Source organism: Barbus barbus (genome assembly GCF_936440315.1).
Source record: "Barbus barbus genome assembly, chromosome: 14".
Taxonomy (NCBI): domain Eukaryota; kingdom Metazoa; phylum Chordata; class Actinopteri; order Cypriniformes; family Cyprinidae; genus Barbus; species Barbus barbus.
Genome location: NC_136742.1, coordinates 17,750,955 through 17,772,265, shown reverse-complemented (window position 1 = coordinate 17,772,265; position 21,311 = coordinate 17,750,955). Strand labels below are relative to the sequence as shown.

General features: G+C 37.3%; 1 protein-coding gene across 2 annotated transcripts in view; it reads left to right on the top strand.

Annotated features, from left to right (window-relative positions):
* LOC306880109 (GDP-mannose 4,6 dehydratase) overlaps positions 1-21,311 on the top strand; it is a 68,416-nt gene that overhangs the window by 25,254 nt on the left and 21,851 nt on the right. For both annotated transcript variants that reach the window (XM_079433417.1, XM_079433416.1), the window contains one exon: positions 1,229-1,356. In XM_079433417.1, coding sequence (XP_079289543.1) covers positions 1,229-1,356 — 128 coding nt within the window. The remainder of the gene's footprint in view (positions 1-1,228; positions 1,357-21,311) is intronic.

Below are 21,311 nucleotides of genomic sequence, written 5' to 3'. Positions count from 1 at the left end.
TTGCGTTAAGTGTGTAGTTTTTTTTAATCAGTTAAAACTTTCCTTGAGAATCAAACCCATGACCTTGGCATCTCTCAGGCGCCATTGCCAACTGTTTGAATGCTTTTAAATAATTAAATAAATTAATATTTATGCATTTGACAAGTTAAAGAAGTGACGGTATTTAGTATATCATTTCATGCATTTCCTGGGAATCAAACCTTGGCAAATGTGTGTGTTTTGGCCATGATCTACTGTTTGAGCTACAGGAATGCTCTTAAATGTGTTTCAATTTTCAAATAAATTTACATTTATTCATTTGGCAGATGGTTTTATTCAAAGTGAGTTATAGACATGTCATCAGTTCATGTATTCTTTGGGAATCGAACACATGACCATGCTGTTTAAGCTATGGGAACTAACTATTATACTTTACAGCAATTGTATATTTCTGATATATTTACAGTTATAAAATGAACATGAAATTATAAATTTATGGGCGCAGAGCAAGTAGAAATCTAGCCTTACAGGGCAAGCAGAAAAAAGTTTATGAAAGGTTTAAGACCGCCCCAATTTTGTAGTTTACTTTTGTTTTGCAATTATAGGACATGATCTTCCCGGCATTGCTGATTCTCTCCAGACAGCTTTTATGACCAAAATCGCACACGCATGCAGGCTTCAGCCCAAGTCAAGAGCGTAATAGTGGTCGTTCACTTATACACTTAAAGTAAGTGTGCTCCTGCTCTGACCCGGGCCTGATATTATAGGCGGTGGAGGTTTCTGTCTAGAACTCCCACCTCTGTTTGATTCAAGCTATAGCACAACCCAGCAGGACATGAGAGCGTCCAAGGTTTCCCACAGATGAAGCATGTGTGTGTGTGCGTGTGTGTCTGGCAGCTCAGTAGGACTTTGGACGGGCTTACAGATTCTCTGGGGTGGTCCAGTGACTAGACAAGTGTCTGATTTTATCCCTGTGTGTGACTGTTGGTGTGTGTTTCTGCCTGTGTGTGTGCAAGAAGGACAGATTGACGGGGCCATAGTTCTCAATTTGCTTTGGCTGAAACTCAAATTTGCATGTGTATGGGTGGGGGGGGGGGGGGGGGGGGGGGGGGGATCAAAAATGAATGAAATGGACAGGTACAAGAAAAGAATAAAGGACGAAAAAATAAAATGAGAGCAAAAAAAAAAGACAAGGCAGAATTAATGCTTCGTACTAATTTTTCAAATCTGTGTGTACATGTTTTTCCAGGTTCGAATTTTGTAACTAGGAAGATCAGTCGCTCTGTGGCGAAGATCCATCTTGGGCAGTTGCAGTGCTTCAGTCTAGGCAATCTGGACTCCAAGCGAGACTGGGGCCATGCCAAAGATTATGTGGAGGTACTTGACAACACACTCGCACATTTTGGTTCAATTCTGTTGAGGATGTACATATACACATACATATACACTGTTTGCTTCCATGTTACAGGTTGTACCAACCCACTGCCACGTTGTCTCTATAAGAGTGAACGCTACATTGAAATTTCAGCCATGTATTTTGTTTTGAAATGTCAGGCCACTTTCAGAACTCTGAAACATCTACATCAAAGCTGGTTTAGAATCACTTTAATTTAAACTAATCAGTTATTTTAACCTAATACTGATGATCAACATACTCTTTCAGCATTAGTTTGAAATAGGAAATAAAAAAAATTATGTGTGTGTTTGTGTGTATATATACACACACATACACGTGTGTGTGTGTGTGTATATATATATATATATATACATACATATATATATGCATATACATACAGTAGTCAACATTTGAAGTGGATCAAATCCTTTAAAGTTTTCCTAAAACCTAAAACCAAAATGCATTCTTGTCTAAGGACAACTTTTTTTTGTTTTGATCCACTTCAAATAATGTTGACTACTGTATATGTAAGGAATAATTGACGACGGGCCGTTGAATTATTAGAAAAATAATGCACACCCGAGGTGGTGATGCGGCCACGACGCGAAGCGGAGTGGCCGTTACACCTCGGGTGTGCATTATTTTTCTAATAATTCAACGGTCCGGAGTCAATTATTCCTCTTATACTACGGTTGCCACACCTCAAGACATCGATCAGATTATATATTTCAAGGGATTCGTCCGGTTTTTCTACTTAAATCGCTATTGTGAGTAGGATTATTTCTTCCGCATCTCATCCAACGACTCTTTTGCTAGTTCCAAAACGTCATTTTAAAGCTGGCAATGGAGGCTTGAGCCGTTGATAGCAGACTAATGCAGTTAATAATGAAGTTATTAGAAAGAGAGCGAGAGAGACAGAGACACAGAGAAAGAGAAACAGAGAGAGAGAGAGAGAGAGAGAGAGCTTGTATGAATTAGGCTACCTCTGTGTGTCCCTCAACAGTGTTCTGAAGCACCGTCTCTAAACTGTAAGTCTGCTTTAAGATGCAGCGCTGTTATTACCTCGCTAGTGAGAAATGTCATGTGTAGCCTTTAAGTTGCTACACTAGGCTAACTGATAAAATCGTCAGGGCAGCGCTGACAACGATGCGAAGTGATATGGAACTGTAATGCGGTCAAGAAAGCTGCCTGGAACTACGTTCGCCGTGCGTTTCCCTGAAAATAATTGCACACCTCAGAACGTTCGTCAGCCAATCAGATTCAAGCATTCAACGGCCCCGTAGTATAAATATCGTTATTATATACATTTAATTATTGTCTTTATTAATTCATATTATAATTAGTAATGACAGTATGTCAAATCTGATAATCCTTGAAAATTATCCATATTATCCATTATCCATATTGTATGAAAACAGAGCACATGCTTTGTATTAGTTGCATTGCAACAACACAATTATTCAAAATATGAGGTTTTTGTTTTGTTTTGTTGACTTACCCTACTTTAAAAAGCATAGTTGCGTCTGAGAATTCATTGCATAGGGGCTGCTGGATTGCATAATTGCTTTCTTTTTCTCTGTTTATTTTTTTGGTACTGTTGATGCAATGTGCATTCCTGTTTAATGGTGTGTCTGCGTTCTTGGTTATTAGTTTTTGCAAGCATTAATATTTGTGGTAATGGCACATACAAAGTGTACATCAATTCCGGTATCTTCTGTTGCTAAAAAAAGAAAGGGATCCATTGGTCACATGTTATTGCTCCATAAACATGTCAACATGTCAGCCAGCTGGCTACGATAAAGATCCCAAAGTTCCTGATAAACTGAAGTCCAGAATGAGAGTGAGTGTGCATGAAATCATCAGCTTTCTATTGACAAATGATTATTTCTCTCTAGTGGAGTAGCAATTTGCAACTGCACTTCTGCTATTGCTGTCTATGCATGCTGTTGTCATCTAAAATCATATATTAAATCAAGTCCAACAAGGATCCCAAAGCAACTCTATTGGTATTAGATTGTGAAAATAAATGTTTCTCAATCATATTTTCATGATTTCTGAAGGATCATGTGACACTTAAGACTGTGCCTTCACAGGAATAAATTACATTTAAAAATATATTGAATTCAAAACCAATTATTTAAAATTGTAATAATATTTCACAATATTACAGTTTTACTCTCTTTTTGGTGAGCCAAAGTGTTATCTTTCAAAAACATTTAAAATTCAAGCTGTTTTGGAGACTATGATTTGCACAGCTGTCAAGGCATTTTGTATATATCTTACAAAATTTAAGTAATGATAAAAGCATGCCTACTGTTTAAATGAAATATAGAAACAAGTTTGTTCATCAGTTTGCCTGAGTATAAAATTCTATGTTCTCATTTACAACTATTAAAATAACTATTTATAACTATATATTCAGTTTGGTCTGCCATATGTAATATGGGTATTTTGACCTTGCACTTTCTTCTCAATTTGCTTGTAATTACCCTCTGAGTGCACAGCCGTGCTGTCGTGTTTATCCTGGATTAGAGAGACCTGTGTTCCTTTAGGTTTTTGCCAGAGTGGGAGCTTTAGGTTTGTGTGTGTGTGTGTGTGTGTGCATGCATGCATGTGTGAGCTGCTCCAGGTTTCCTGTGGGAACGCTGGTATTCCAGGCGGCTGAATCATGCAGCCAGGTTTATGTGGCTCAAGACTGGGGCAGGTTTCGGGAAATAGGACCAAAGCTGTGAGCGTGTGTATATTTGTGAGATTTGTGCATGTGTGGAGATGGAGTAGATCAGTGCGGTTCGCTACAGAAACAGTCCATGTACTCTACTCCATGTATTTTACCTCCAGGCAAAGTACAAAAATGTAAAAATCCTTTGTCAGATCCATAGGTTTACATTTTTCCAGACAGACAGTATGTCAATCATCTTTTGTTCGCACTGTTGATCTCTGTCCTGCACCTCTTGAAGGCCTCAACTCCATGATTGCTCCACACGCTATTTCAGTCTGTGTGAAATCTTTAGTGAGAGACATGTTTGAAAGCGTGGGTTTGTTGCAGTACACCACGTAAACGTGTTTTTGAACATGTCAAGCGCCATCAGTCACTATTACTGTTTTAACTTGGATAGCGTTTTAACTCTAAAGTTTGGGGTCAGTATGATTTTTTTATTTAATAAATAGCTTTATTTAGCAATAATGCTTTAAATCGATCAAAAGTTACAGTAAAGACATTTCAAATGTTTTTCTGTTTCCTGTTCTTTTGAACTTTCTGTTGAATCCTGAAAAAAAATTTAAATTTACTTTTTTTCACAAAAATATTTAGCGGCACATCTGTTTTTATCATAATAAATAATTATGCACCAAATAATAATATTAGAATGCTTTCTAAAGGATTATGTGACACTGAAGACAGGAATAATGGCTGCTAAAAATTCTGTTCGGAGGAATAAATTATATTTTAAAATACATTAAAATAGAGAACAGCTATTTTAAATTATAATAATATTTCGGAGTATTACTGTTTTTACTGTATTTTTGATCAAACAAATGCAGCCTTGCTGAGCATAAAATCCTTTTTCCATAAACATTAATAACAGCTATTATAGCTGTTATTAATTTTTAGTTTAATATTAATATTAGTTTATGTGAGATCAAAGCCTTTTCTATGCATGTCTGTGCTTTTTAGTTATAAGCGTACAGATATGACTCCATGTAGTCGAGGCAGTGGGAGATCAAGTCAAGTCACCTTTATATAGCGCTTTTAACTATGTAAATTGTGTCAAAGCAACTGCACAATATCAAAAAAGGAAAACAGTGTGTCAATAATGTAAAATGAAAAGATTAAAAAAAGATTTTCAGTTAAAGGCATTTCATTATTGAATTCAGTGATGTCATCAACCAGCTCAGTTCAGTTTAAATAGTGTCTTTGCAATCAGGTCGACGATATCGCTGGAAATGAAGTGTCCCTAACTAAGCAAGCCAGAGGTGACAGCGGCAAGGAACCAAAACTCCATCGGTGACAGAATGGAGAAAAAAACCTTGGGAGAAACCAGGCTCAGTCGGTGGGCCAGTTCTCCTCTGGCAAAACGAACCAGCAGTTAAATTCCAACTGCAGCAAAGTCAGATTGCAAGGGCTCAACTGGTTCCAGTGGTCTTTCCCGATGGCGAAGTCCTCGCTGGGGATCTGTCTCTGGCGCTCATCTCGGTGTCCTGTCTCCGCTGACGTTCAGGGCTGTAGAGGTCGTCTCTGGGTGCTGATCCACCATCTGATCTGGATACGGACTGGATCTGGTGACTGCAGTGACCATCTAGGCTGGATACGGATCAACACTGTATGTTTGTGTAAACTCTTGAACCCACGCACAGTTTTAATTGGTTCGCTGTTTGTATGACTTAATAAGCTATTTGAAACTTGAAGCTTTATAGTTTTATGGAATTCAGACTTTCAGGCCTCCACTAAAAACATGCATAAAATCAGGGCGCAAATGAAGTGAAGTTCAAAGATTCCTATGAAAACACACAAGCTGAGCTGAAGTGCGTAACTCTCAACGGGGTCTTAGAGGTTGCTGATGTTTTTGTTATTTTTTTAGATGATTTCACCTCAGATCGCTTTGTTTCTCCAGCAACAAAACAATTTTGTCCTCGTTCTCACCTCACGCATCCATCCACACCGCTGACCAATCGCGTACTAAAGAGAGCTTGGAGATGAATCATGCTGGTATTTATGAGAACCCAACGGCCAATCAAATCACTCATTAGCTCGGTGACCAACTGTACCTGCAATGACCCGTCACTGTGAGAGACTCTTATTTCATGGCCGTAATGCTTTGTGTGAAGACTGCATAGGATTTTCCAAAAAGATTGCTTTCAGAGGAGACTGGGAAACCAGCTGGAACTTTTCGACCAATAGGATTTTCTCATTTTGTAGCACACACACACAATCTTTGGGTTTTAATATGTTATGGGGACTTTCCATAAAAATAATGATTTGTACAAACTGTAAATTTTGTCCTGTAAGGAAGTCACTGTACTTTTTTACATTTCCAAAAAAAAAAAACAATCATTTAGTGTGATTTCTAATCCGTTGGTCCCCACAATGTAAGGTTTTCTAGTCCACACACACACACACACACACACACACACACACATACATGCATACATACTTGCAAATGTAATAATATAGCTACATTTCTAAAGTAATTTTTATTTAAATAAATGCAGCTTTTTTTTAAATTAGACACATAATATATATATATTCAGGCATCATCTGTCTAAATCTTGATCAATTAAACTTGTTGATCTGTAATTAAACTGTTATTATAAGTTATAATGTCTGACTCAAAATAGACTGACAATCATTTCTGTGGTTTGTTAAAAATGTTACTTATAAGATTAGAGTAATTAAAACAGTCCATTACTGACTATGAAAATATGTAGTTAAAGAAACATATTAGCAACAGTTGTACAGTAATAATGTTGAAAATGTGTATACGTAGTAATATTTTATCATTATTATTTGTATTATTACCAGAAAAAAACATAGTAATTATTAGTTTAATTTTAATAATAAAACCAAAGTCCAGTAGCAATCGCTCTAATGTCTGTGTGAGTCGGGTATGTTTTGTGATTGGCGGTGAGTGTTGTAGGGGTTGGTACTCTGAGGGGTATTTGGTATGAAGTGGCTGGTTTTGTGTGTGAGGTTTTTTTTTTTGGGTGGGGGTAGGAGGGTGGGGGCCTTAAACTCCAGTGGCCAGCATCCAGCAGAATAAATAAACACAGCTGCAAGCTGAGACCACCTTAATGTGTGTGTGTGTGTGTGTGTGTGTGTGTGTGTGTGTACGCGTTCATTCCTTCATTTCATGTGGGAGAACTTGGACTACAAGCTTTAAAACCTGCTTACACACAGATACACACACATACACACACCCACAATATGTAAGGTGATCTAGGGAAAGGGCTGATTTTAAGGTTGATTTAGCAGAGCATTTAACACGGGGCATTCCTGAACTTGTGTAAAGCTCTCTGTGCTGAGACGAGGTCATACATGTCTATGAGCAACTATTAGACTCCTGAATGTGTGTGAGACAGTGGCTTTGTGATGATGAATGTGGGTTTATTCCACTGTAAGACATGCGTGTGTGTGTGTGTGTGTCTGTTTGTGCATCTGTGTGTGGCAGCTGGCTGTCTGTGTGATTGACATGGCTGAGCTCTTCCCCGCTGTGTTGAGGATGAAAGCAGATGCTCTCATTTCGTTCTCTCCCTTTTTTCTCCCCTCTCTTCACATGCCCTCTGTAACCAGAATCCTCAACTTTCAGCCTCTCACCGAGCTGAAGATATGAGGGAGAGAGGGAGAGGGCGAGGGGAGATAAGAAAGGGAGGAAAAGAATTATTGAGTGGAGGAGAATCTTAAAAAGTGGATGAAAGAGATAAATTTGATCACATTGTTCTGTTATGCCTGTGTTTTGGCAGTGCGGTGCAGTGCAGAAAATGAACATGCCATTACAGCCTCAGTGAGTTTAGAAGCTTTTCTCTCTTTGGCTTTCTGTTGCTCATATGCATTCAGTCTATCAGGGTGTTTTTATCTTTTTAGTGGCTTTGTTCCAAAACCTAGTGAGCTGACCACAGAAACAGCATTTTAAGGTATCTTAGGCATGTTCCCGACTCGAAGGTTGTTACAAAAGGTCGTCTCCTAAAATGTGATTCATCTTAAGACACTGAATTTTGTGCAAATTCTAAGGTGGCATCACATTTAAGGGCAGGAGTCAACAGGGAAGGATATTATATCATGAGAATGAGGCCATGAAAAATGTTTAGTGTAATTATGTTAGTAATTCATGATTTAAAAAAAAAAAATTTAATCTGTATTAGACTTTAGTGTTTTTTTCCCCCATAAATATTAATGTCAAAAACATAACTAAACTAACTCATTACTAAACTTTTTTTTTAAAAAGAAGACAAGTTCAGTTAAAAAAATTTATCAAATATTAAGTTTGTTTTTGTCTTTTATGTTCACCAAGGCTGCATTTATTTGATCAAAAATACATTTTAGTTTATTTTAAAATGTAATTTATTCCTGTGATGGCAAAGCTGAATTTCCAGCATCATTACTCCAGTCTTCAGTGTCACATGACCTTTCAGAAATCATTCTATGCTGATTTGCTGCTCAAGAAACATTTCTTATGCACAGTTAAAAGCAGTTGTGCTGCTAAATATGTTTCTGGAAACCATAATGCAATATTTGTAGGATTATTTGAATAGAAAAATTAACAGAACAACATTTATTTGAAAAAAAAAATCAAATTGATCAATTCAATTCAATAATCTATTAATTTCTTAAAAAATTAAAATAAATCTTTAATGACCCCAGACTTTTGAATGCTGGTATATATATACCATAAAAATTTAAAATGCAATATTTGTTTTTGTTGTTTATCATTATGCTTATCTATTTCATAATTAGCTTAGCAACATGCTAACTTCAAACTCTTAATTATAAGTCTAGTGTCCTGTGTGGAGTGCTATTTGTGTACTGCCCTTCTGCCTATGCAGAGCATTCCAAATCGGTCATTTCTGAGGTTTCATTACAGTTAGAATGCTGCCTACGTAGGCGGTAGACAGAGAGACAGCTCACTAGGTTTTGGAACAAAACTTGTGTCTCTTTCTACTTTTGCACACACGCACGGTTTCTTTTGGAATTAATGGCTCCAGGGACGTATCCAGTCTAATGGTCTGCGGTTTGCTCATTCTCTGGAATAGATATGAAGACTCGCCACGTCCATAATGCCTCTGTAATATCAGGCTCCCTCAGCTAACGTCTGTTTTCTCTTAGCGTAGAGTCACACCCACACGCTCTCCATCCCAGACCTGGCTGACCCCTCCGTCACCTCTCACCTTGTCTTTTCTCACTGAGTTACAGACCTCCTATGTCGCTCCATTTTCTGTCCATTTCATTCTTCTCTTGCGTAGTCAGCAGCCAAAGTCTGTCATTACAGTGGAGACACTCACACACGTACACACACACACATGCATATTTATTCACACTCCATCATTCAGTGGAGTCACATATTTACCCTAACAGCTTCTATATTAAGCACCCGAGTTTTTGTCTTTTGCAACATCAAGACCAAATAAGTAAATCTAACCCTCTGTTGACTCACCACAGAAAGTAACGAGGGGTGTGTGCATGTGTGTTGGGCCATTCATGACTGTGTACCATGGTTTGCAACAGCCCACATTTTCCCACTTTCCTCCATGTTAGCACACCAGTTTTCCACACGGCCGGGTATAACCGTAACACAACATTACCGCAACGTTAATCCTCACAAAAAAGCTGTGTTAAACTTTGTGTTCGCCGAATGAACAGAAACACAAAGACATAGAGGTTTGGCATGACATCTTTTAAGTCTGTACATGAGTTTTAAAATAATTTCTTCATATTTATAAAGTCTATATTCTTTACGACTGTGCCGATGACAGTCATGTTCATACTGTGTTCCAGTATCATTGTCAAGGGAATTAGACATTAAAAGGACAAAAGAAAAAGTAACTTGAAACATGTTTAAATAAATTGAGTCCCGCAGGTGTGAGTGTGTGCTTGTGTGTGAGACTCGAGACTCAAGACAGACCTTGTTTGTCCATTAGAGCATGAAAGGGAAGTCCAGACTGCACCGTTTGAAGTGATGCAAAGTTCTAGTGTGTAAATGTGTGTGTGTGTGTGTGTGTTTGTGAGTTGCATTTACTTACTGGAAATGAAAATATCCCACATCTGTCACGTTATTCCACTCATAAATAATTCATATTTGCTTTCTGTCTCTCTCTCTTTCTGACTCCCTCTCATTTTTTCTTTCTTTTTTTCTTCTGTCTTCGGTTTTGTCCTGTAAAGCTGACATGTTTTTGTATCTGTCACACCTGTTTCATGATTTATTTATCCAGAGTCACGTGCGCGTGCGGTTTAATTTTTTATTTTTTTATATCTGTCATGAATTATTAATAAGCAGGAAAGACCATTTATGCTGTATATTATTGGGTGGAAAATTATTAGTGCACACAGGCACTTTTCTTTTGTAATGTTGGGGTTTGCCAGTAAAAATAGCGGTTGTTAGGGCAGCATATGTCACATGGACACATATACACACGAAGTCACTCTAGCTGAGTTTTGCTTTAAAAAGACTGGGGAAGAAGTGACACAGAAGAGAGATGCTGTGTGTCTGTGGTCAAGAGAATGAGACCGTTTGCCAAATGGCATCTGTATGCAGAGAACAGTGTACCACTGTAACACATCATTTCGGAAACACTGAAGGAGCATAGTGTGTGTGTGTCCTGAGCTCTTGACCTGCCTGCTTACTGTGTATATGTAGTGTATACTACATACTACTTTTTAAAAATAGTATATGAAATTAGTTCATAAAGTAGTATTTATTAATACTACTTTCTTTATAAATAATGAGTAATATACCATTCAAGTTTTGTCAGTAAGTTTAAAAAAAAAAAAACGTATATAATGTTGCAAATGTTTACCTTCAAATAAATCCTGTTCTTTTGAACTTTCTAATTAGTATCTTGAAGTATCTTGTATTAGTATCTTGATTAGTATAATAGTATCTTGGAAAAAAAATGCAACACTGTTTCCACAAAAATAATTAAGCAGCACAACTGTTTTCAAAATTGAAAATAGCACCAAATCAACATATTAGAATGATTTCTATAGGATCATATGACACTGAAGACTGTAATAACTGCTAAATATTCAGCTGTCATCACATCAATAATTTACATTTTAACATATGAAATACATTTACAACCCGAATTCCGGAAATGTTGGGACGTTTTTTTAATTTTAATAAAATGAAAACTAAAAGACTTTCAAATCACATGAGCCAATATTTTATTCACAATAGAACATAGATAACATAGCAAATGTTCAAACTGAGAAATTTTACATTTTTATGCACAAAATGAGCTTATTTCAAATTTGATGCCTGCTACAGGTCTCAAAATAGTTGGGACGGGGGCATGTTTACCATGGTGTATCATGTCGTCGTCTCATCGAGGTTATGAGTTTCTGGAGTTGTGGTGTTGGAATTTGGTCCCATTCTTGCCTGATATAGGTTTCCAGCTGCTGAAGAGTTCGTGGTCATCTTTGACGTATTTTTTGTTTAATGATGCGCCAAATGTTCTCTATAGGTGAAAGATCTGGACAGCAGGCAGGCCAATTGAGCACCCGGACTCTTCTACTACAAAGCCATGCTGTTGTAATAGCTGCAGTATTTGGTTTTGCATTGTCCTGCTGAAATATACATCATCTGGAGGGGAGCATATGTTGCTCTAAAACCTTTATATACCTTTCAGCAGTCATAGTGCCTTCTAAAACATCCTACTGGACACGACGGCGCTTCTGGACCACAAATGGCTTCTGTTCACATATGGCTTCCTTTTTGCATGATAGAGCTTTAGTTGTCATCTGCAGATAGCACGGCGGATTGTGTTTACCGACAATGGTTTCTGGAAGTATTCCTGGGCCCGTTTAGTAATGTCAATGACAGAATCATACCGATGAGTGATGCAGTGTCGTCTGAGGGCCCGAAGACCACGGGCATCCAACAAAGGTCTTCAGGCTTGTCCCTTACGCACAGAGATTTCTCCAGTTTCTCTGACACTTTTGATGATGTTATGCACTGTAGATGATGATATTTGACATTGAGGAACATTGTTTTTAAAATATTCCACAATCTTTTTACACACTCTTTAACAGATTGGAGAGTCTCTGCCCGTCTTTACTTCTGAGAGACTCTGCCTCTCTAAGACATCCCTTTTATGTTACAGACCTGATGTCAATCAACAATTGCTAGATGTTCTCCCAGCTGAATCTTTTCAAAATTTGAAATGAGCTCGTTCAGTGGATGTTTAAAATTTCTGTTTAATTTGTTATGTTATCTATGTTCTATTGTGAATAAAATATTGGCTCATGCGATTTGAAAGTCTTTTAGTTGTCATTTTATTCAAATTAAAAAAATGTCCCAACATTTCCGGAATTCGGGTTCTATATTATATTATATTAAATTATATTATGTTAATATATATTATATTATACTAAATTATATTATATTTTATTATATTATAACAAAAGAAAAACAAAAACAAACATGTGAGTTACCCAGAGCTGTGTGCATGTGTGTAATTTCTATAATCTGGTGAACAAATGTACAATGTAATAAATCCTGTCGTAGCTCCTGCCGATCAGCCCACACTCATCGAAACAGGAGAGCTCAGCTTTCTCCTTTGAGAGTATGTGTGTGCTGTCCACATTTGCACAGTCTGCTGTTGGGTCATCAGTCAGCTGTGGTAATCTTTGTGATGACAGGCACTGACTTTAGCAAAGAATAGATTTTCCATAGCAATACGTGACCACGTTAGCTATTTATCCAAAAATCTGATGGTGTGACGGACACAGGCAGCCATCAAACTATAGTGTCATGTAGGAGGAGGGAGATTTGTGGAGCCTCGGCATGCTGTGTGTGTATTTGTGTGAGTGTGTGTGTGTAAACGTGTTTGTGCGCAAATTTATTTAGACATGTGGGTAATATCATTGCTCTGCTGTATGTCTGTCAGTGTGCCCGCCTCGAATTCAAAAGCATCCCTTTGGTGATCACAGGCTAATGTAACTGGCCATCCTTTGAGTGCCCGTGTGTGTATGTAAGGAGGTGATAAGTGACTTAATGAGTTTTCTTACCTTCTCACCCGCTGTATCTAATGGAGCATCTCACACACTTAACTGACATGTTTTAAATGATGCTTTTAGGACCCCGTCATCTTTCGTCACCTTTGTGTGTGCGTATATAAATTGTTAGGAGTTTGTTGCACGTCTGGGTTCAATAGTCCTTGTGGAGTTGCTTGGGAAGTGTACAGGATAGCCTTACTATATGTGCATGCACACAAACACACATTCACAAACGTAAGTCCTTATCCAACCCGATCTGACCTGGTCGATCTAGTCACCTCCTCATCTGGTTCTGCTTTGCCCCTCCCTTAGGGCCAGGAAATAGTTGAAGAGCCACGTGTTTCCCTGGGGCCACATTTCACAGGTGTACCACTGTTTATCTCTTTCCTTTTACATTTGTCTTAAATAATAGAAATAACAAATATGGCCCTACCCGGAGAAACAGGACCCACTCTGAGCTCCACGCAGACCCCTGAACCTCTGCATTCAATCATGCATGCACACACACTTACTAATGCACATTTGTCTGTCTGTCCATCTATATATTTGTATAGCTTTCTCTCTCTGTCCTTTGATCTATCTATATGTCTGTCTGTCTGTGTATCTCTCTATCCATTTTTCTGCCTAGCCGTTTCTGTTCTCTCTATCAGTTTGTCCATGTAGTTCTATCTGATGGTCCATCTATCTGTCTTATCTCTCTATTCACACATGTATGTCTAGATATTTGTCTGTCTGGCTCTCAATTCATTTGTTCCTGTAATTCTGTAATTCTATTGTTCTGTCGAACTAGGTAGATTACTTACAAATTGTAGTCCATTACAGATTACATTATGAAAAATGTAGTTAGTAATGTAATCCAGGTTACTTATTTTAGGCAATGTATTCTGACTACATTTTAGATTACTTTTTTTGTTATCAGACGACTTTTAAACTTACCATTAAATGTACCATATTGATATAAAAAGGCAAAAAATGTGTGGCCTAATGGTTAGAGAGTCGGACTCGTAATCCAAAGGTTGTGGGTTCGAGTCTCGGGCCGGCAGGGATTGTAGGTGGGGGGAGTGAATGTCCAGCGCTCTCTCCACCCTCAATACCACGACTGAGGTGCCCTTGAGCAAGGCACCAAACCCCCAACTGCTCCCCGGGCGCCGCAACATAAAATGGCTACCCACTGCTCCGGGTGTGTGTTCACGGTGTGTGTGTGCACTTTGGATGGGTTAAATGCAGATCACTAATCCCAAAAACATAAAAAATTTTGACATCAACATTATAAAATAAAAATTGTTTCCAAATCTGAGCTTAATGTAGGAACTACAGTGGGTTTGAGATAGGGCTGGGCGATAAATCGATTTTATCGATTAACTCGAATGTGTAGTTTACGTCGATTTGTTTGAATGAAAATCGGTTTTCTTTTTAACATCCACCGACGCTACCCTCTGAGTTCCAGTAGTTCCGAATGAGCTCAGCCCTCCCCCCGTGCGTTTGCCATATATGGTTTGGCCGATAGATGCCATCGTCCATCGCCGATGGCTGATAAACATCATGATGTTAAAGGCCTAACTTTACTTCGTTTTTGTACGCGAACACGCAGTCTTTCAAAGTATACTCCATTTGAAGTTGTACATGAGCGCAGGCAGTCGGCACACGCGCTCTAGAAAGCTTCAACCATGTTCAGTGTCTGCTCTATTTTTCCCCGTTAAGTAATGACTGATAACTGATCTGTCTCATACCCTCTCGCTCACAAGCGCTTTCAATGTGAGCGTCTGTTGTTGCAGTTATTGCAGCTATTTTGATGTCCGTCTCTTTTCAACTGTGAAACAACGGCCATGAACATGTGGAAAAACGGATTACTGTTAAATAACTTCAGTGCGCATGTGCGTCCTGAGCATCCCTACGCTCGTGATCCCATTTGCGACTGAAAACTACTGCCTGCGATTATGAAAAAATATTTAGGAGCACCAGTGCGACTTACCCGATCAGCATATTTGTGTTTGTGCTGAGGGAGCTTTAAAGGTATCTAATGTACTTGCGTGTTTTTGCAGCGTTGAGTAATGAATCACACAACCAAAGAAGTGTAGACAGAGCACAATGAATCTCTTATTTACACAGTGTAAGGAGCTTCGTTGATTATAATGGAGTTTTGTGAGATCGCGATGAACTAAGATGAATGACAGCTTTTAATGATTATTAAGGGAGTTTTCAAACGTGATATTGATTTAATACAACAGTTCATTAAACAAGAAGTTAATATTAAATGACTTATATTGTCTGACAACAACACTATTGCCTTATTTTGCTCTATTTCATCAACGAAAATAGTTTCAAACAAAGTCCCAGCTAAGTCGCAGCGCATCTCCATTCAAACACAGCGGTGTTTCGTTTATGAATGAACTGCGTTTTTAAATGAATCTAGCGAGTCAATGATTCAATTATCCATTCATAAAGACAGTCATGTACTTCATTCCTGAATGAATCAGCTGTTTGAACGAATCAATTAAATGAATGTTTCAGTGATAAAATCAGTGGCATACCGCCACCTACCGGCAGTTTTAGTTTAAATTTTAAGTATCTTTTCTGTTATTTAAGTCATTTACCCCCGGTTTCACAGACAAGGCTTAAGATTAGTCCCAGACTAAAATGTAATTCTGAGTTGTTTCAACTGAAATAAACTTGAACTGATTGATCTTAAAACATATCAGTGCCTTTGTTTTGTCTCAAGATGCACACCAGTAATGTTTTTTTTTTCTAAGGCATGTTAATAAAAAGTACTTAAATCTCCTAGTTGAACTATGGCCTAATCCTGGTTTAGTCTAAGCCCTGTCTGTGAAACTGGGCCTTAATATTTCTACATTCAAAATTGTATGTTTAAAACATTAACCTCAACATGAATTTATGAATTTAATTGCACTTATGCAACCTCTGAGCCTCATTAAACATCTGAAAATACACCTACAAGCCACTTCTGTTCTTCTGTGCCACCTCTGTAGTACAAATGTATTTCTTAAATACTGATTTCATTTGATTGGTATCTTATTCTACTTCTTATTCTACTTGTTTTTATTCTGTTGTTTTAATTAGAAATGATAAAAAGCTTATATATTTTTTTTATTTGATATAAAAGATAACATACTTTTAATAAAGTTAGAAAAATGCCATTACAAAGGTAAAAACAAAATTCCCTGTAAATCACTTTGAGTCAAATATCACCTCGTAATGGAAAGGTTAATTTTTGATCAGAATTTTTGATTATTGATTTGACACGCTCCTAAAAAGAAAAGTAAGCGTAGAGCCCTGATTGTATATAAAATTGCGGGCATCAGGGATTACGCCTGGCATTGAAACTGCTTTTGAATGCACGATCGTTTTTTAGTTTCACTTTCGAGATTCGCGACCGCATGTACTGTTTATACTATGGAGCAGTACTTACCACACATTTTACAAGATCAGATGTTTGTCAGTGGTCCTGAGGATCTGCAAACCATTTGTCATCATCCCGCCAAAACAGTCCCTGATATTTAATGCTGTTGAATGTTTTGTTTGCACTTTATCAGAACTACCTCCTATCTGAATAGCAAGATGTTAAAACTTGTGTTTAAAGAAAACTTATCAAAAAGGGTCACATAATTTTATGTTATGCTACGTTATGTTAAGTTACATATTCACTTTTTACAATGGCAGGGCCTGCCATCTTGTCTTTTTGGCTTGTTGTTTCTGATTGCACTTTAACCCCAAGGGGGAAATCCAGATTAAATCCCAGAAGGGAAAATCAAAACAAAATGAAGTTAAAACTTGTTTTGAACAACCTCTTTGTCATCGGCAGATTGATTTTAAGTAGGGGGGGTCGATTTAAATCGTGAATCTGATTTTTTGTAAAAAAATCTGGGATTTTTTTCTTAGGCCATATCGCCCAGCTCTAGTGTGAGAGCTGATAAAAAGCTAATAATTCAATCATAAAAATGTTAAATAAATTATTTAAACACTTAAATAACGAAGAAAAAAAACAAGATAGTTCATTTGTTTACCTGCATGTCAATATGACCATTCAGTGACATCAAATTATAAACATGTGAATGTGTTCTTATTAAAATATGAACTTCCTCAGAGATAGTAACTTGCACAATTATTTGTTTCATATATGGTCTAATTGCATAAGAGGTGTTTTCCCCCCAAATTCAGAAGCTTGGTTTACAAATTTATTTTCACAACATTTGTTAAAATAGTCAAAGCTAAATGGTATGATATACAGTAGGTTTTTTAGAGAGAAAAATTTAAAAGAATTAGGAAGAATTAATAATACACTGCCATTGTATGAATATGTAATCATGAAATCCATAAAAAGTAACTGCAGTCTGATAATGAGCATTAGGGCTGGGCGATAATTCGATAACAATAATTATTGCGATACAATTTTCCTCGATAAAACGATATGAAGAATTCGATAAATGTTTGATATAATGTTTAATGCGCCAAAAGGGAAACAAAACACTGTGACTCAGTTGAATCGCGACACATGGACCGTTTATCCTCTCGGATCACAGTTCAAACTGCCGTGCGGCGTGCGCTCACTGGAGCAGATGCGTTTAATCGGTCACACGACCACTAAACAGCGCTGTGAGATCCAGTGTGAAACACTTCAATTCAGCGATGAACACAAATGACTCTGTGATTTAAACTAGTTTAAAGCCAAACAGGAGAAACAGTGTATGCAACGCAACGAGACAGTCAGAAGGCTTTTCAATCTACACATCGCCATCATTTACCATGGATTTACTGTAGTAACACTCACTGAACCATGGTATTGTGGCAGAAATGTGAGATATTCACACTGAATGTTATTACAGGAGTAATGGTATAAAATTACAGTATGTATGTGTGATTAAGCTGTAGCACGTGCATTTATACTGAATGTTTTTAGACTATTGTTTTTCATACAAATAGGCTACCTAAAAATCATAGTTATATTTTTACCATGGTATTGAGGTGCTATATGTGTGGTTTTACTGTGTTTATCATGATTTAAATGTATGCTACTATGGGAGACCAATGCTTAATAAAAAAAAATAAAAACTTGGTCAGAATAAATTTAACTATATAAAACCGAGGTTGCTACAATTTTTACAGATGTTACTGATTTTAAAAATGAATAAAAATTGACCTCTGCAACCTAACTCAAGCTACTATCAAATGTGTATTTCTAAGAGACAAAACATTTATGATATTATTATTATCAAGCAACCCAAACCTGTTTCTTGATTTGAAAAAAATATCACTCATTAGAACATGCAGAAACTAAGAAATTAATTTTTCTATTTAGATATTTATTTTGTTAAGCAAAATTAATGGTCTGGTTTTCACAACTTTCACTTTGGAGCAAAAATCTGGCTTTAAACTTGAAAGAAATAAAGATTTGACATTTATCATGATAATTATCGATATCGACTGATATGAAAAAAATGATTGTGATAATTTTTTTTTGCCATATTGCCCAGCCCTAATGAGCATTATATAATGTATTATACTGTAATTACATGTGCTTGATTTTTGGAATCTGATTACGTAGTCCAGATTACATGTAATCAGTCACTCAGATCTGTCTGTCTGTTTGTTTGTCTTTTTCTTTTTCATAAATTTTTTTTTTTGTCTTTCATTCACACACACACAGACATTGAATGAAAAGCAGTTCATCCACACACACACACACACACACACACACACTGGCAACGATACACAGTAGTTTGAATGGTCTGGTTGAGCCAGTGAAACTAGAGCACTATTTCATGTCACGTTTAAACGTCTTAATGACACTGCAGTCTGCCATGCACCCCCCGCATTAATCATCTCTGCACTCTTACGTTACGCACTTGCACACACACACACACACACACTCATGCAGTATCCAGATGTGCGCGCTGATGCATTTGATTGGATAATAGGCTTGGAGGGACTGTTTAATGGTCAAAGTTTCTGCTTTAGGGTTTAGGGGTTAAAGGTCAAACACTGCTCTGCCCATTAAACCTGACCGGTGGGGGTGGGGGTGGTGGTGTGCACTTCAGTGGGTGGCAGGATCCTCGATTCCTTGTAAATTCACCCACAGAGCAGGTTAAAGAACCCCTATTTTATTACACAATTAAACATTTTCATAGTTTGTAGTTTTACACACAACCACACTCTGTATTTCTCTCTCATAATCCTTGCCATATTGATTTAACATCATATCGTATTATATTTGAACTGCCAAAAATTAGGTTCATGCGATATGAGTACTCTCATACACATACGTAATCTGGACATTATCAGATATGACATGAGGGAAATAGAATGTTGTTTTTCTGTGGGTTTGTTGGGATGTTGACTAATATGTCCCTCTTCTGGAGAAAAATAAAGTAGTTATTGAATTGCTGTTTGACAGGGGTGTTGTCACGCCAATACACTTCATTATTGTGTAAAAGTGTGTGTGATAGAGAGAGGGAGCGAGGGAGTGAGAGAATGCTAACATTTGTTTAAATGGCCTGAATGGTTCCTCTGTTTAAATCTCAGGAAATCAGTAGAGACTGGCTGCTTGACTGAGTGAGTGCTTCCTGTCTCTACAGGAAGTGCTGGCTTTTAGAAGGAGGAGACGTAATTTAGAACAAGAGTGTGAGTGTTTGTGTGAATGTGTTATCTAGATATCTTTGTGAGTGTGTGTGTATATATGAGCTATGGGGGAGTGGGGTAAGCTAAGCCACATTTCACTTAAGCTGCTCTGTAGGCAAGAAGGAAGAGGCAAAACTTGCATAGCTAATTATAATTCAGGATGTCTGCTTTCAACTGAAATTTGAAGAACGCTCATAACATAGGACCATAGAAATATAATTTCTCTAGTCGAGTCATACAACCTGCCCCTTGTCAGGGGTAAACAGTGTCGTGTCATGGGATAAATATGAAGATAAAAGCAATTTAATAAAAAAACAAAATCATAATCTCCTTTCCAAAATTTTTATAAACCAACCAGGTAGAAGTTTTCATATTTAGAATATTTCAATGTATTGAAACTTTTTTTTTTTATCAGTTTGTAATAATGTTTGTTATTAGCAATAGTATTTTCTGCATTTGGAGTCGAAGCTCAGTATAAATATAAAAACTTGAGCCACTGCCATCTGACACACTTTACCCCACAGCTACTTTTTTTGGGGGGGGGGGGGGTCATTTTATATTTAAATGATTTCTACATTTTCAACATGCATGATATATATTTTTTGACCTGATTACATTTGCATTGACAGAAAATAATTTTTACTTGCCATATAGAATATTTACTTTGCAAATGCAGTTTTATTAATCACAGGCAGCTGTACATGATGGCCACTTTTTAAATATGTAACCACATGACACTAAATATACACAATTTCAGATTAAGAGGGTGATAGCCTTTGACACATCTTACCCCACTCTCCCCTACATATCCATTTTTGTCTTGTGATCTTTTTCCAGAAAATTTGCAGATATTTTATTTTTTATTTAATTGCCAACATTATTTGCAAATATACACTTTGGGCTTTTTTTATTGCAGAAAATCAATATGTATTGTGGATTTTTGCATGTTTGTTATCATTATCATCATAAGTTTCTCAATAACAGCTCTGTTCATTATGTTCTATGGCCTTTTTTTCTATGCAGTGTTTAATCAAAAAGTCATTTGCCTCATTTCAGGCTCGCGCGGCCAAACACAATCAAAACCTGATCACACAAACCATGTGGGGTGTGCAGGAAGCTTGAGCGGGCTCTATACACACACACACACACAGCTGGGCCTTGTTATAATCTTTACAGTAGCTGACTCTCACTCTATGTTATTAGAATTGTGTTGTACTGCTGCCGTAGCTCAGAATTTATGCAGTACAGGTGTTGAAGAATCACACACCATCACGCTCGTGATCTATAGCCTCTACTATGCGTACAGTCTGGTATTTCTCCTCCTACCCTCCACACACACACACACACACACTGTCTGACTACTGACTCACACACACCTCCCTACAGGTTGAACATATCACAGTCTGTCTCCCTGAAATTGCAACATATGATTCTGATTTCAGGGCTTTCAAATCCAATATGAAAAAAATTTATTTCATTATAACTTCATATATTTCTAACTGAAGTCTGTGCGTTTTTGTGCGCACATGTATGTCACTGTACGTTCATGAGGTTGGATGTTTTATTGAATGTGTTTGTCTCACTAGGTGAATAGAGAGT